Source organism: Polypterus senegalus, chromosome 5 (assembly GCF_016835505.1).
Source record: "Polypterus senegalus isolate Bchr_013 chromosome 5, ASM1683550v1, whole genome shotgun sequence".
NCBI lineage: Eukaryota > Metazoa > Chordata > Cladistia > Polypteriformes > Polypteridae > Polypterus > Polypterus senegalus.
In genome coordinates, this window is record NC_053158.1 from 113,107,309 (window position 1) to 113,123,830 (window position 16,522).

The 16,522-nt window shown below is 36.6% G+C and overlaps 1 protein-coding gene across 2 annotated transcripts in view; it reads right to left on the bottom strand.

Annotated features, from left to right (window-relative positions):
• zgc:153738 (uncharacterized protein LOC558115 homolog) overlaps positions 1-16,522 on the bottom strand; it is a 282,457-nt gene that overhangs the window by 250,167 nt on the left and 15,768 nt on the right. For both annotated transcript variants that reach the window (XM_039753239.1, XM_039753238.1), the window contains 2 exons: positions 13,965-14,292; positions 12,398-12,517 (listed from right to left, as the gene is read on the bottom strand). In XM_039753239.1, coding sequence (XP_039609173.1) covers positions 12,398-12,517; positions 13,965-14,292 — 448 coding nt within the window. The remainder of the gene's footprint in view (positions 1-12,397; positions 12,518-13,964; positions 14,293-16,522) is intronic.

Below are 16,522 nucleotides of genomic sequence, written 5' to 3' on the forward strand. Positions count from 1 at the left end.
GCTGTTGACATAGTTGCACCTGAAAAGACAGTGAAAAAAACTTCTAGCATTGTTATACCATGGAAGACCAAAAGTGTGTCTGATTTAAAGAGAACATGCCGGAGAGCTGAGCATAAATGGAGGAAAACTGAACTAACTATCCGCTATGAAATATTGAAGGTTAAAATAACAGAATACAATAACACAGTCCGTCTTGAGAGGTGCTGCTATTTCTCTAAGATTATAAATAACAATGCTAGTAATCCCAGAGTCTTATTCTCTATGATTGATCATCTGCTAAACCCAGGTAACACAAAGGAATGCCTCCAAAATACTTCCAGTGAAACCTCTAAGGGCATTGCTGTATTTTTCAATCAAAAAATGAATAATATTAGAAATAATATAGTATATCTCCCCAACACTGTAGATCCTCCTAAGCCCCAGTACTCTGTTATAAACAAATTAAATTCTTTCACCAGGATAGATTTACCTGATTTACATAAAATAATTTCTCAACTGAGACCCTCTAGTTGTGTCCTTGACCCAATACCAACAAGTTTTTTCAAAGAAGTATTAGGTGTGCTAATTGATAATATTCTTGACATAGTAAACTCGTCATTAGATACGGGGGTCTTTCCCAGACTGTCTTAAGACTGCTGTAGTTAAACCCCTACTCAAGAAAAAAAATCTTGACCCCTCTGCTTTTGAAAATTTTAGACACATTTCTAACCTGCCTTTCTTTAGTAAAATTTTAGAGAAGGTAGTCATTATGCAGTTAAATGACCACCTCAATAAACATGCTATTCTTGAAAAATTTCAGTCAGGTTTTAGAACAAATCACAGCACAGAAACTGCACTCGTTAAAGTAGTAAATGACTTGCAGGTAAATGCAGACAGAGGCCATTTATCTGTTCTCATCCTCTTAGATCTGAGTGCCGCATTTGACGCCATTGATCACAACATTCTTAGAAATCACCTTAGTCAATGGGTGGGCCTCTCTGGCAGTGTCTTAAATTGGTTTGAATCCTACCTGGCAGGTAGAAAATTCTTTGTTAGTTGTGGTAATTATAACTCAAAGACACATGATATTCTATATGGTGTTCCACAATGCTCTATCCTGGGTAAGCTGCTCTTCTCAATCTACATGCTTCCATTAGGTCAGATTATCTCGGGGCACAACGTGAGCTATCACAGCTATGCTGATGACACACAGCTGTATTTATCAATTGCACCCGATGACCCAGGCACTGTTATTTCACTAACACAATGTCTTACTTGTGTTTCTAATTGGATGAATAGTAATTTTCTCAAGCTAAATAAAGAGAAAACAGAAATTTTAGTGATTGGCAATAATGGAGACAATGAGGTTATTAGAAATAAACTTGATGTATTAGGATTAAAAGTCAAGACGGAGGTAAAGAACTTAGGGGTAACTGTTGACTGTAACCTGAATTTTAAATTATATATTAATCAGACCACTAGGACAGCATTTTTTCACTTAAGAAACATAAAAAATGTTAGACCTCTTATATCATTGAAAGATGCTGAGAAATTAGTTCATGCTTTTGTTTTCAGTCGTCTAGATTACTGTAACACACTGCCTCTCAGGACTACCCAAAAAAGACATAAATAGTTTGCAACTAGTGCAGAATGCAGCTGCTAGAATCCTAACTAGGAAAAGAAAATCTGAGCACATTTCTCCAGTTTTGATGTCACTACACTGGTTACCTGTGTCATTCAGAATTGACTTTAAAATACTGCTTATGGTTTACAAAGCCTTAAATAATCTCGCTCCATCTTATATATCAGAATGTCTGACACCCTATATTCCAAACCATAACCTTAGATCCTCAAATGAGTGTCTGCTTAGAATTTGAAGAGCAAAACCTGAAAGAAATGGTAAGGCAGCTTTCTGCTGTTATGCACCTAAAATCTGGAATAGCCTGCCAATAGGAATTCACCAGGCTAATACAGTGGAGCACTTTAAAACACTGCTAAAAACACATTACTTTAACATGGCCTTTCTGATAGCTTCACCTTCATTTAATCCTGATACTCTGTATATTCAATTCATTATAATAACTATTCATGGTGGCTCTAAAATCCGTACTAATCCCTACTGTCTCTTCTGTTTCTTTTCCTGGTTTTCTGTGGTGGCGATCTGCGCCACCACACCTAATCAAAGCACCGTGATGTTCCTGCATTGACGGATTAAAAGCAAGAAGTCTACATGACCATCATCATCAAGTCCTTCCATGAGAACCCTAAATACAAAGAGGACTGTGTCATTTATGTTAGGTAGAATGCCCAGAGGGGGCTGGGCGGTCTTGTGGCCTGGAACCCCTGCAGATTTTATTTTTCTCTCCAGCCGTCTGGAGTTTTTTTTTTGTTTTTTCTGTCCTCCCTGGCCATCGGACCTTACTCTTATTCTATGTTAATTAGTGTTGTCTTATTCTAATTCTTACTTTGTCTTTTATTCTCTTTTCTACATCATGTAAAGCACTTTGAGCTACATTATTTGTATGAAAATGTGCTATATAAATAAATGTTGTTGTTGTTGTAATTGCTCAAATTATTAACATGACTAGCCTTATAACTATCATTGCACAAGCACAGATGTTTTCATATGTACTCAGTGACTGCTGAAGTGCATACAATGTGGATCAATTTCATCAGGAAATTTAAAAACAGTACAAATTTAAAGAAACTCTGGGGTGAATAAATAAATAAATAAATAAATAAATAAATAAATAAAAAAGGTAAAAAAGTGCAAAGGAAAAAAGTTGGAAAGGCAAAGGCAAATAATTCTAGCACTAATCATAGTGCTTTTGAGAGCTGTAGGAAAATGGTTATAAAGGATATTAGGAAAGCTAAAAGGTAGTGAATAATAATTCTTTACATTTATCTAGAGTTTTTTCAGTACTGAAAGCGCTCTCCACACAGGGAGGACCCAGGAAATGAACACACAATCTCCTTACTGCAAAGCAGCAGTGCTACCACTGCACCACATGTACCGAGAACACATTAAAAGGTGACCCAACCAGATCTTTAAATATTTAGTTGTAAAAGAAACATCAAGGAGTGAAATGAAGTGCATTAACAAAAACCTAAAGCGGACTAAACTAAAATATATAAAAATCGTGAATGTTCTAACATTACATTTTTCTAAATTTAAACATGTGAAGAAATCAAGAAGCTATCAACAGTAAAGTATTATTGTAAAGAGAGAGAAATGTTGTTTACATTAAAAATGGTTGAAATCTAATAAAGTGATGTGACAAGATAACACTAATTTAAAGTGATTAGGAAAATTCTTAAGGTTCTGGGGACTCATGTATAAACGGTGCGTATGCACAGAAATGTTGCGTAAGAACTTTTCCACGTTCAAATCGTGATGTATAAAACCTACACTTGGCGTAAATCCACGCACTTTTCCACGGTACCTCATGCCTTGTCGTACGCAAGTTCTCTGCTCGGTTTTGCAGACTGGCGGCACCCAGCGTCAAAGCAGTGCTACTGTTCCTGTGTGGTTACACCTTACTTTCCTGACGCAGCTTTATAAATACACCGAAACTAACCGCATATTGTTTACTAGTGTAATGCATCTGATTGTAATTAACTTGTCACTATATAATGGTAGAGGGAACAGCCATAGTATTCCAAATACCATAACTGCTTTAGCGTTGTTACTCTCACTTCTTCTTCTTCTTCTTCTTCTTTCAGCTCCTCTTGTTAGGAGTTGCCACAGCGGATCATCTTTTTCAATATTTCTCTCACTGCACCACAGTATTTATATCACTGCATTTGAGTGTGAATCACAGCAGCAGCTGATCAGAAAGGGAATTATCGGTATACAGCTTCAAGGACACGCTGTCTCAGCCACTGCAAAATGTTTTAAAGCCTTTCCTGTACGGACCTTGCTGTTCAGAAACAGAAACGATATCATTTATAAGGTGAAATTCAGCAAAATATGTTTATTAAATTATACAGATAAAACTTTAACTTCATTTAAATAATCTATATTCTTCACTGGGAGTGTCGTTATGGATAGAATAATTAAACATGTACTACGAAGACATTTCAATGTTCTTTAAACGTTTTGAAGAATCGGCGCTAAGCTTACAGATGGCTTAACGTCTATTACAGAGCTGATTGTATGGCGATCAGTTACTTGGGTAAAGAAAAGCACTGACTGCAGTAACGGCTACGCCAATATATACTGAATATAAAACAGAAAGAGAAAATAACAACACAGCTAAAAACACAGCGACAAATTTCGGCAAAAGTTAAATGCTTGTGTCATGAGCACGAGGTGGCTATGCAGCCATCTACTGTGCATAAGCTACCTTACTGACGGGCGGGCGAAGGAGCCACCGATTCTTTCTCTGCCCAGTGCCACGACAAGCCTAGAGCCGCCCCTGATTGTACTGCTGCAATAAATTATTTCATCGAAGTGAAACACATGTTTAATAACGTGCTTTAACTCCTATCATCATGAAAATGACAACACGTATACATCTCAGTATTTTAGTTATTCAGAGAGCTGTAATATCACGAATGTAATTGATTCTGTGTCCAGTTGGAGGAAGAGAGCCGGTTTAAGAAGCAAGTAGTGATTCACACACACAGAGCACATACGAGTAGAAGATCAAATACAAAACAAAGCATTTAACGTGCTACTTTAATTACGATGTGATTTGAGAAACTGGTTAATTAAACGATTTTAAGATGAAGTTTATGATGTTCTACTAAATGACAAAATAAACTACGTGATTAAAGTGGAAATGTCGAGATTGAAGTTGACATTTCGTGCTTTTTCCCCACTGTGTGCCTTTTTCTCTGTACCCTAATAAGCTTTCATATGACACTCAGACAGTGGGCTTACAACTCGGCTTTTCACGGCGACTTTGATATGTGACTTCTTTTTTATTTCCGGCACTGTGCGATTTGTGAATGTGAGCTTTCAAGTTTCTCCAACACGCTATGTCACTTGATCAACTTCCTTTTGTTGATTATACCACGGTTTATTTGAACAAATAGTATGTTTTTCCTTTGCCTCCACTTGGTATTCGCTGAAATTCTTATATTTTCCCCGTGCTTTTCCCATTGTCTTTTCACAGAAGGCTGCGCTTAAGGGCGATTTATACTGATTTGCATATTCAAATAGGCGTAATTCTGGGAGGATTTGGGGCGTTACATAATGCGCGTGCACGAGCGTTAGTTTTCACGCTGGTCGGGATTTATGTAGCGGAAGAACGTGGAAGTTGGAGTACGCACAGATTCCTGCATCTGGATTTTTCTGTGTGTAAGCACATTTCAGCATTTGTGCTTACGCCATGTTATAGTGCGAGTTCTACGCACGGCGTTATACATGAGGGCCCTGGAGTGTAGCAAATACTATCCAGTTATATAAAAATGGTGATCAGACTAATCCAAGTAATTATACATTAGTAAGTTTAACGTGTATCACCAATAAATTAATGGAAGCAAATATTAAGAAAAACATTCAACATACACGCACAATTGTATTAGTAAACAGTCAGGATGGGTTTACATGGGGAAAATCAATCGTGCATCACCGATATAGTGGAATTTGTTGAGGAAGCAACAGAAAAATATTATCAGAGTGGAAAACATATTTATTATATTATGTGTGAAAAAGTGTCTTGAAAACCAGAAGGAAAAAAAAAGTGCCGGTGCTGCTTCTCTTTTTAATATATGTAAATGATCAGGATAAGAATGTAAGTAACAAGCTAATTAATTTTGCAGATCACAACAAACTAGGCGGAATGGCTGATAATCAGGAAGCAGCTAAACCATTACAGAGTAACCTAGACATAATACAGATTTTGGTGGATTTGTGGCATAATAAATTTATTTTAAATTACACACAAGTAAAAATGATTTATTTGAATACACAATGGAAGGTTTAAAGCCTGAAAGTGCATCTTACGAGAAGGACCTATAAATTGTAGTAGAATCACTATCTACATCCTGGCAGGGTACAGAAGCCAGTAAGAAAGCAAATATGATGTTAAGTTTATATAGTGTTGGAGATGCCTGGGGTGGCAACGCGGCCGGAACACCCAGAAGGACCGGAAGAGGGTTTACGCACACCTCAGACCACATGGGGGCGACCACCCTGGTTCCTTTGGTGGCCCCTGTGCCTAGACAGCCCTGGACCTCAGCACTTCTGCCACACCCAGAAGTGCTGGTTTGGGGGGATGGGGTGGGAGAGAATCGGGGACACCCGGAGTGCTTCCGGGTACACAGCCTGTGCTTCCGCCACACAGGGGCATGTCGGTGGAAGGTCACTGGAGAACACCTGGAGCACATCCGGGTGCATATAAAAGGGGCCGCCTCCCTTCAGACAATGGCTGGAGTCGGGAAGAGAAAGACAAGGTCTTGGAGGAAAGGCAAGGAGGCGGCCTGAAGAGACAGAGGCACTGTGTTGTGGCCAGGACTTTTGGGAGTTGTTGCATGCACCTTGTAAATATGGCACTTATGAATAAACGTGTGTTGGGTGACATTAACGTGTCTGCCTGTCTGTGTCCGGGCACGCGTCCACAATAGAATATATAACATGAAATACATGCAGAGTACAAATGAAGAGAGGTGAAACTGTGGCTACTGTATATAGGGCATTAGTGACAACTAACATGGAGTACTGTGTACAGTAATAGTCTCATTATTACAAAAAATAAATATAAAAACATAGCACCATTAGGAAAAGTCTACAAAGTGTGACTAGACTATGTAGAAAGATTGAAGTAGCTGAACCTTTGTAGCTTAAGCAGAAGTTAAGAGGTGACATGATTGAAGGGTATAAATTAATGAAGTGCATTATTACTATAAAATGAACTTTCCAGCAAGACAGGGAGACACAGATGGAAAGCTATTTAAGGGAAAATCTAACACAAATAGAGAGTTGTTCTTCACACAGAGAACCATTGACATCCGGAATCAATAACCATGTAGTGTGGTAGAGCTTGGTACTTTATGGACCTCCCAAAACTCAACTAAAATTTGAAGAACAGGATTGGTGAGCTTGTTGGGCTCAATTTAAATTATTCTGATGTTCCAATTAATTAATTATCTACAGGAAAAAGTGTTTTTAAATTTATTTTTTGTAAGTTTTTAAAAATACAGTGTAAATTTAAAATGTGTTGTTGCAGTTTAAAATGACAGCAGCCATTCAAAAATGAAAACAAAATGTCTTAATTACCAATTACATCCACTATGAAGTGGCAAATGTTTTAATTTCAGAAAACATGGCTTAGGCGTATCTGTAGTTATGTTTAAATTATCAAAAGGAAATTGTAAGTAATATATTATATCATAGAATCTTGGTATTTTTTTCTGTTCACTTATCTGTTAATAGCACCCTTTGTGGGTATAGTTTTCATTTAAATATGGAACTAAAGAAGTTTTCTATTTCATTTAACCATCCATCCATTTTCCAACCCGCTGAATCCGAACACAGGGTCACGGGGGTCTGCTGTAGCCAATCCCAGCCAACACAGGGCACAAGGCAGGAACCAACCCACCGCAGGACACACACAAACACACCCACACACCAAGAACACACTAGGACCAATTTAAAATCGCCAATCCACCTACCCTGCATTTCTTTGGACCTTGGGAGGAAACCGGAGTGCCCGGAGGAAACCCACGCAGACATGGGGAGAACATGCAAACTCCACGCAGGGAGGACCCGGGAAGTGAACCTGGGTCTCCTAACTACGAGGCAGCAGCGCTACCACTGCGCCACCGTGCCGCCCTTCATTTAACCACATTATAGTAATGTGATAGCAAAATAACTAAATCATGATTAAAAAAATGGAGAATGATGTGTGATAAAGTGCACAACTGCCCTTTTGCTAAAATGACTGAAAAGCACAACAATGTTTGGGTTTCTGCTTTTTCTGCTTCTTAAAATGGCATGGATATTCTGTATTTCAACATGTCTGCAATCAAGACATGGATTAGTACTCTAACATTTTTTGCTTGAAAAATAGACCTATTTGGTAGGTTTTGAAACCTTTTTTCCCCCACAACGGGATGCTGATACCCATAAGTTCTATTAAAAAAGTGGACTAGTTATTTTTTACTATTATAAAATGTGCTTCAATTTAGAATACAATTGCATGTGACAAATTAATATTAATATTAATGTTTTAATAACTGTTTAAACACAGCAAATGAACCTCATTGGCATGAAATTATCAATCTAATTAGAATTTCACATTTCTTTTCATTTCCAGTGAGGAAAATAAGGGTTTTGAAAGAGTGTTATTGTTTAGGGTATTTTCCAGAATGTTTAAGCAGTTTTTAGTTATTTTTCTTGCCAGTTAAGAGAACACATTATTTCATATCTTTCCTACAAAAATAAAAAGTAGCTCCTCTACTATTAGCAATGTGGAGCTTATAGAAGCTAGAGACAACAAAATTGTACCTGAAACTTTTTGCAAAGCTTTAATTACTGTGTTTCCAAAGAAAAATAAGGACTTATTACAATGTACACCCTACAGACCAATTTCACTTTGAAAAAGGATAAGACATTCTCCAAAGTTGTAGCTAGAAGGACTGAGAAAGTGCTTCCCTTTGTAATATCAAGAGACCAAACTGGATTTGGTAAAGGCTGATGCTTATCTTCTAATATTCAATGTTTCTTTAATATATTCACTCATAAAATCTAACACACCACAGATCCCATTATCTTTGGACAAAGAAAAAGCATTTGACATGGTTGAATGCGACTACCTATTCACCACATTGCATAAATTTGGGATTGGCTTAAATATTTGTGCATTGATCAAACTACTCTGTACTAGTCCAGAAGCCTTTTGTTGCATTAATATTATTTCAAACTACTTTAAAGTCGAACATGGTACTCGACAAGGATGCCCCCTATCACCATTGCTCTTTGCAATCACCATTGAGCCAGCCATTGGTATTCACTTTCAAAATGTATCAGAGTTAAAAGAGATTATCATAGAAGGACATGAGCAGAAAATGTCACTCTATGCAGATGATATGGTACTGTATATATCAGACCCACAAACCTCCAAACCATCAGCCCTCAATGCACTAGCAGAAATTCAAACATCTTGACTCAAATTTAAATTGTATAAATGTGTACTTTTTCCAGTGAAATCTCTTGCACACAATATTAGACAGGACATCTTCTCATTGATTTTAACAGATCAGACTAAATACCTAGGGGTAAAAATCACAAGTAAATATAAAGACCTTTTCAACAAAATTTTGCTATCTGCACAGAAGAAATTAAACAACCTGTGAGCAGATGGTCTACTGTCCGTCTCACATTAGCAGGTAGAATCAATACTGTCAAAATGAACATCCTTCCCAAGCTTCTTTTTTATTTCAGAATATCCCTATATACACTAACAAATTGTTCTTTAAGAAATTAGACTCAATTATGACCTCATTTATTTGGAATTCTAAACATCCACCATTCACAGGGCAACTCTAAAATGACCTAAAGCAGAAGGGGACATGGTACTACCCAACTTTCAGTTTAATTACTGGGCAGCTAATATACCATCTATAAGGACCTGGAAATCAACACCAACTGATGAACATAAACAAGCCTGGTCTGCAATAGAAATAAAATCTTGTACTTCTTTATATATACCACTTCTTGCCCAAGTAAATACAAATTAACATCAATATACTGTACTTATAATCTAATTTTCCATCACTCACTCAGGATATGGAACCAATGCAGGAAGCACTTTAAGAAAGAGAAGCTCTTACCTGTTGCACCACTGAACAGTGTCATCTCCAGGCAGAGGAGTAGCTTCAGTGACAGACTTTTGTCACTGTCCTGCTCCACTGACAGACTGAGGAGATTGTTCCTCCCCCACACTATGCGACTCTTCAATTCCACCCGGGGGAGTAAATGCTAACATTAATTTTATTTTTATTTTTTTCATTTTTTCATTTTTATTACTATTTAATTTAATATTGTTTCTTGTATCAGTATACTGCTGCTGGATTATGTGAATTTCCCCTTGGGATTAATAAAGTATCTATCTATCTATCTACTTGATAATCACCTTTTTCTACCCTCTCAAACTTAAAAAGTATTTAATGTTTGAAAAATGTCAGAGATTAAAACACTTAAGAGTTTTTTAATATAGATAATGTATTTGCATCTTATGAACCATTAGAATACAAAAATGTAACTTTCCTATCAACACAATTTTTCCACTACTTTCAAATCAGAAACTTTGCTAAAAGAAACCAATAAAACTTTGCTCACCTCCCTTCCATTTCTATTGAGATACTGATCAGTTTTGAAAACTCAGCATTTCAACAATATATAAAAACATCTTCAGGTCTGTTCCTATCAAAGATCCCAGGGTATGACGGGGAAAGGATCTTTCAATTAAAATCTCTGAAAAGGAATGAAAAGCAGCCATGCACAGAATACATCCCAGCTCCATATGTGCAAAGCATTCAATCATCCATTTTGAAATCTTTGATCAAGCACATTAATCTCGTCTAAAATTGTCCAAAATGTATTCAGAGCAAGCTTCAGCATTTGAAAGTTGTAATTTATCTCCAGCCTCACAGGGCCACATGTTTTGGGCATGCATCAAATTAACATCATTCTGGACAAAAACCTTTGAATGCCTATCAGACAGCCCTGCTGTCACAATCACTCCTAACCCATTAACAGCCGTGTTTGGTGTACTTCCAGATGGGCTTAAATTGGAGAAGGATGCATTGATAGTAATTGGCTATTGCACTACTTACACATAGACTTACAGTATCTTGCTCTACCTGGAAGAATCCCAACCTACCTTTTATAAGATGGCAGGTAACTGATGTTCTGTTCTATTTGAACTTGGAAAAAATTTAATTCTTACTTAGAGGATTTGTTGAAAACTTTTTTTTTTAATATGGAAAAACCTAATAAATCAAATTTAGAGTAGGCATTTATATCGGGGGGAAAGGATATTCTCTCTTTTTTTTTTGCAGATTTCCTCTTGTTGTTGGCTCTCCCTCTCTCTCTCTCTCTCTCTCTCTCTCTCTGGGGCGGGAAATGATTATGATTTGTTAAGTTTGACATGATTATATGGAATGTTGTTTTCTTCAAATAATACAAATAAAATTTAAAACAAAAAAGAAAATTGTTCATTTCTATTATGTGATGACCCTTTTTGTAAAGATAACTCAAAGCATTTTGAAGATCTTGATCAATTTATATAGTGTCAACTAGAGTTTAAGACTATACGTGATGGAATTTTTGTCTAAATTCTTTTTCTGATTTGTACGCTTCTGAAAGTGATTTTGGGATGGCTTGTCTTCAGTAGTCTGATAAATCTACTGCACACCTGGCACTCCAAGGCCATGCTTTTCTTCTCCATGTGATGATGGGAGGCTTTGGAATACATGAAATTGTACCATACGTGTACATAACTGGTTTGGCAGTATATTGAGTAATGATGTAACTGAGCAGTTAGTTGTCAATCAGATGATTCACTAACTTAATTAATATGTGGAAATACATTTCTGAGTTTACTAAATGAATAGGAAGTTATCATGAACTGTTAGAATATGCAACCAAAATATTTGAATTTTTTGTATAGTTAACAATTAGTAATTTGGGTTAACAAACATTTTTAGCAGTTTTTAATTAAAACAATTTTAGTCATTTGAGCATATGTTTATGTTCTAAATGACTTTACATGAATTAGTTTCACCTGGGGATGACTTTTCATCATGAGAAAGTTTAACTTTGTATATAACTGTTGTCTCATCATCTAAATCAGTTATTTTCACTAAAGCCTCATCACAAATAATTTTAAATCAATTCTAATAAACTCGGAATATTGAATTCAAAATATTATGCTTTATAATCAAGAAATTTTAGTAGATGTGTGATCAAGCATGACAATTTCATTATAGAATATAAACAAATTTCTAGAATTTATTTCTAATGCAAAAACAAAGGTTAAAAAGAAAACAAAAATCAATTTACCCAGTACAAGCTCACAGGACACCAAATCCACTGCAAGAAATATTTGTGAACACATCCAAACTATTAAATATCACATTTGTTTGTGATAGGGATGTGGGAAACAGAAAACACTAAATGGAATACCAAATCCAACACAGAGAGAACTTCAAAACTCCTCATAGAGCACATAAAAGGTGCAAATCATTTTTGCAAAGCACACTGAGATGCATTCAATGTTTAGAATGTACTAGATAAATAAAATTACCATAATTATTACTGAACTAATGCCCAAATGCTATTGAACAGAAACTAACCGCTGCACCAAAATGTAGCTCCACACTTAGAACATGCAGAACTCCAAGTTGAAGTTAAAATTAAGTTTTGTGAGATACTAATTAACAAATTAATGAAGTATGCAAGACTTACAGTTATTGTTTCCTTTTTTTCAATTTTCTCAAGAATTCTAGACAGCATCTTCGCTCGCTCCTGCAAAACCTTGGCTCTCTCTCTAATAAAGTACCTTGGAGTTGGGATCTCAAGGTCACCCTGTAGAATTCCAGTAAACAATCTACTCAGTAAACTCAAAAATGAAGCATCTATGTATTTCAGAAACAATGAATACTTTTAATAATGGCTATTGGAATGTGCTACATTTATATAGATCACAAATTAAAAACATGTTAATCAAATTCAATGTAAATTTAAATTTTCCTTTTACTGAACTCCAAAGAACAATCCTGACAATAGCAAACACAGGGCAGGAACCACTTACAAATGCATTGCCAGATGATCACTATACACCACAACTTCAATACAAATTACCCAAGAATTTTCTTTCAAGTTCAATCCACCTCATGCTTTACACTTTGGCAGAGTGTTGGAAAGGGAAATTAAATCTGTCACATCCACCTGTAGATGTTAAGGTTCACTGTTGCCCCTTAAACCCAACAGACAGACACGCAGGACACAGGGTAAGAGCACCGAGAAGTATTTTTATTTCTTTTAATTCTTGTACTGTTCCCACCAAGCACTACAGCCACAATAAACAGGCAACTAATACACTACCAACACAATATTCTTTGTTCTATTTCTCCTCTGCACCTCCCAGCAAGCTTCATCCACCTCCACCCGACTCTGGCTCGCCTGCTGGATTCACAACAGTCCTTTTTATAGTGTCCAACCAGGAAGTTCTTCTGCTCTTCCGTTCACGTGACTCACTAGTACTTCCAGGGTATGAGGGCAGTATGACTCCCCATGTCCTTCCACAGCACACCCTGGCAGCACCCACGGCACCCAACAGGGCTAAGATGTCAAACTCCAAGTCCCAGGATGCCCTGTGAGAATGCAGGGCACTGCTACCCTCCAGGGAAGCTGCCATCTAGCGTCTTGGGGGAGTCAGTGATCTAAAAAAGCTGCCTTCCCCCATCCTTACATAGCAGGGGTGTCCCGGCCGGGTTGAGCTGCCGGTTGTCTCTTACATGCCCTACAAGTTGTTCAAGGACCATGTCATATCAGAGAAGGTTCTGATGACTATGCTGATTGAAGCTGAGGGTATTCTCAACTCAAAGTCGCCGAGGTATGCGTTTTCAGACATAGCAGACTTGGACTCTATCACACCTAACTTACTGCTAACGGGGTAGTGGGATACCTCTCTCCCTCAAGCTGTGTATAAATCCAGTGAAATTCTGATACGTCAACATTATAGATAGGGACAACAAATTTTAAATCACTTTGTAGTCCATTCCTTCATTCTTATTGGCCAATTCCAGGATCTTAAGGTTGGACAAGTAGTCCCAATAGTAGATCCACAACTGACCAGAGCTCAATAGCCTGTCGAATGGGTCATCAAGGTCTTACCAAATGATGATGGCAGTCTTAAAAGTGTAGTATGCACTTTATTTGTAAACCTTCACTATAATATACATGAGCAAAAGAGCTTGTTTAGTGTTACAATTGACTTATAATATTTAATACATGCAGATGTTTAACTTACCGGTGTCAGTTTAAGGTCCTGGATAATATCATCCATGTAATGGTACTCAGAAAACTCCTTTTCAACCATATCGTTTTTTAATTCAACCAAGCGCCCCATTACACCATCCAGTATCAGTTGCAACACACGTCTCTTCTGTGGATGCACCATCTGATCATATGCGGTTTCAAGTCTCCGAAAGATCTGTATGTAACGCACATAAAGCGTAGCCAGTTGTTGGAAGAAAACCATTCTGTCTTTTTCTGGAGAATGTGGTTTTTCAGAAGTCTCTTGAATAAGGATGTTTTCCAACTCCAAATGGGCATCATTCCACATCATATTGTAAGTGCTAGAAAAGAAAAAGAAATAAAATGATAACATTGGAATCTAAAATTAGTCACTTATAGTGAATTTATATTTTCTATTTTACCAAAGTAAAAAAAAGCACTTGAAAACAAAAAAAAATGAATAACAAAATAAAAATGTTTATTGTTCAAAAGATAAAAATATGTTACTTAATTATTGCATTATATGTGAAACACAACTCCTTCTGACTTAAAATGGCCTTTGAAAACTAATATGTTGTTAACTTTTATTATGACTTCTATAAAATTGTCTGGTGGAGTACAGTTATAAGACTTATAAGGAGCAGATAAATTCTCAATTTTCTTGGCTTGAAAAACTGACATATTTGGTAAGTTTTTAGGCTTTGATTTTCCAGTGGTGCCTTCTACCCCATTGCCTCCGTTATAAAGGCAAAATACTTTTTTTAATTTATAGAAAACGCTTAACTTTATAAAACTATTTTGCATAATAATTGCATATACAGTATATCATGTTTATGAATAAATAAGTTTTTTTAATTAAATTTTATTGATTTTCTTGAAATCACATAACATTCCATACAAACAGATCAACTTTACAAGAATAAGATTGAAAGCAAATCAACCCCCACCCGCAGGTTGGATCTTGCCCTGGAAACATTTTGGACAATTTTAAGCGAGACGGATGTGCTTGATATATAATGTTGAGTTGAATAATTGTATGTTTTACACATATGGAGCTCAAGTGAATTCTCTGCATTGCTACCTTCCACTCCTTTTCGGATATGTTGAGTGAGAGATTCTTTTCCCATTGTCCTCTTGGATCTTTGAAAGGAAGGGACTGTAAAATGGTTTTATATATTGCAGAGATGCTGTCTAAGTCCTTGAAACTGATCAATATTTTTTCCAGCATAGAGGGAGGTGGGAAGTGAGGAAAATTGGGCAGGTTCTGTTTAACAAAGTTTCTAATTTGAAGATAGTGAAAGAAAAGTGTTGCTGGAAAGTTACATTTAGAATATAATTGTTCGTAGGATGCAAAGATGTTGTCTATGTACAGATCTCTAAGTGATTTAATCCCAAATGTTTTCCAGACATTAAAAACGGCATACGTTTGCGAGGGTTGAAAAAGGTGGATCTCGTGCAGAGGTGCCACCAATAAAAGATTCTCTATCTTAAAATGCTTCCTACACTGGTTCCATATTCTGAGTGAGTGAAGCACAACTGGGTTATTAGTATGTTGGCGATAATTTGCATTTATTGGGGCGCAAAGCAAGGAATATAAAGAGGAACTGCAGGATTTTATTTCTATTGCAGACCAAGCCTGTATATGTTCATCTATTTGCGTCAATGTCCAGGTTTTTATATGTTGTATGTAGGGCCATGCCACCTTCTGCCTTTTGCCTTTGTAGTGTCGCTCTTTGGATACGTGGATGCTTTGAGTTCCAAATAAATGTGGTTATGGTTGAATCTAAATTCTTAAAGAATGATTTATTGATGTACATCGGAATATTTTGAAATGAAAAAAGAAGCTTAGGGAGGATATTCATCTTAAAAATGTTAATTCTTCCAGCCAAAGTGAGATGAAGGGTTGACCATATATGCGAGGTTTGCTTGATTTTTTCCATACAGACAGTGAAATTTTGTTGATAAAGAGCTTTATGTTTACTTGTGATGTTTACCCCTAGATATTTAAACTGATCTGCAATGATAAAAGGGAAGGTGTCCTATCTAATATTGTGTGCTTGAGAATTCACTGGAAAGAGCACACTTTTAGTCAAATTAATTCTGAGGCCAGAAATCTTTTGAAATTCTGTTAGTGTTTTTAGGATATTTTGTGGGTCTGATATATACAATACCATATCATCTGCATATAGAGAAATTTTTTGTTCTAGTTGTTCTCTGATAATCCCCTTTATCTCATAAGCGTTTCGACAATGAACAGTCAGTGGCTCAATGGTGATTGCAAAAAGTAATGGTGACAAGGGGCATCCTTGTCTGGTACCACGTTCTAGTTTAAAGTAGTCTGAATTAATGTTGTTAATATACTGTAAACTGAAGCTTCTGGATTGGTATACAGTAGTTTGATCAATACCCAAATGTTCGGGCCAAACCCAGATTTCTCCAATGTGGTGAAAAGGTAGTTCTATTCAATCATATCAAATGCTTTTTCTGCATCCAAGGATAATAAAATCTCTGGGATATTTGACTTTGCGGGCGAGTATATTACATTAAACAGGCGTTGAAGATTGGACGCTA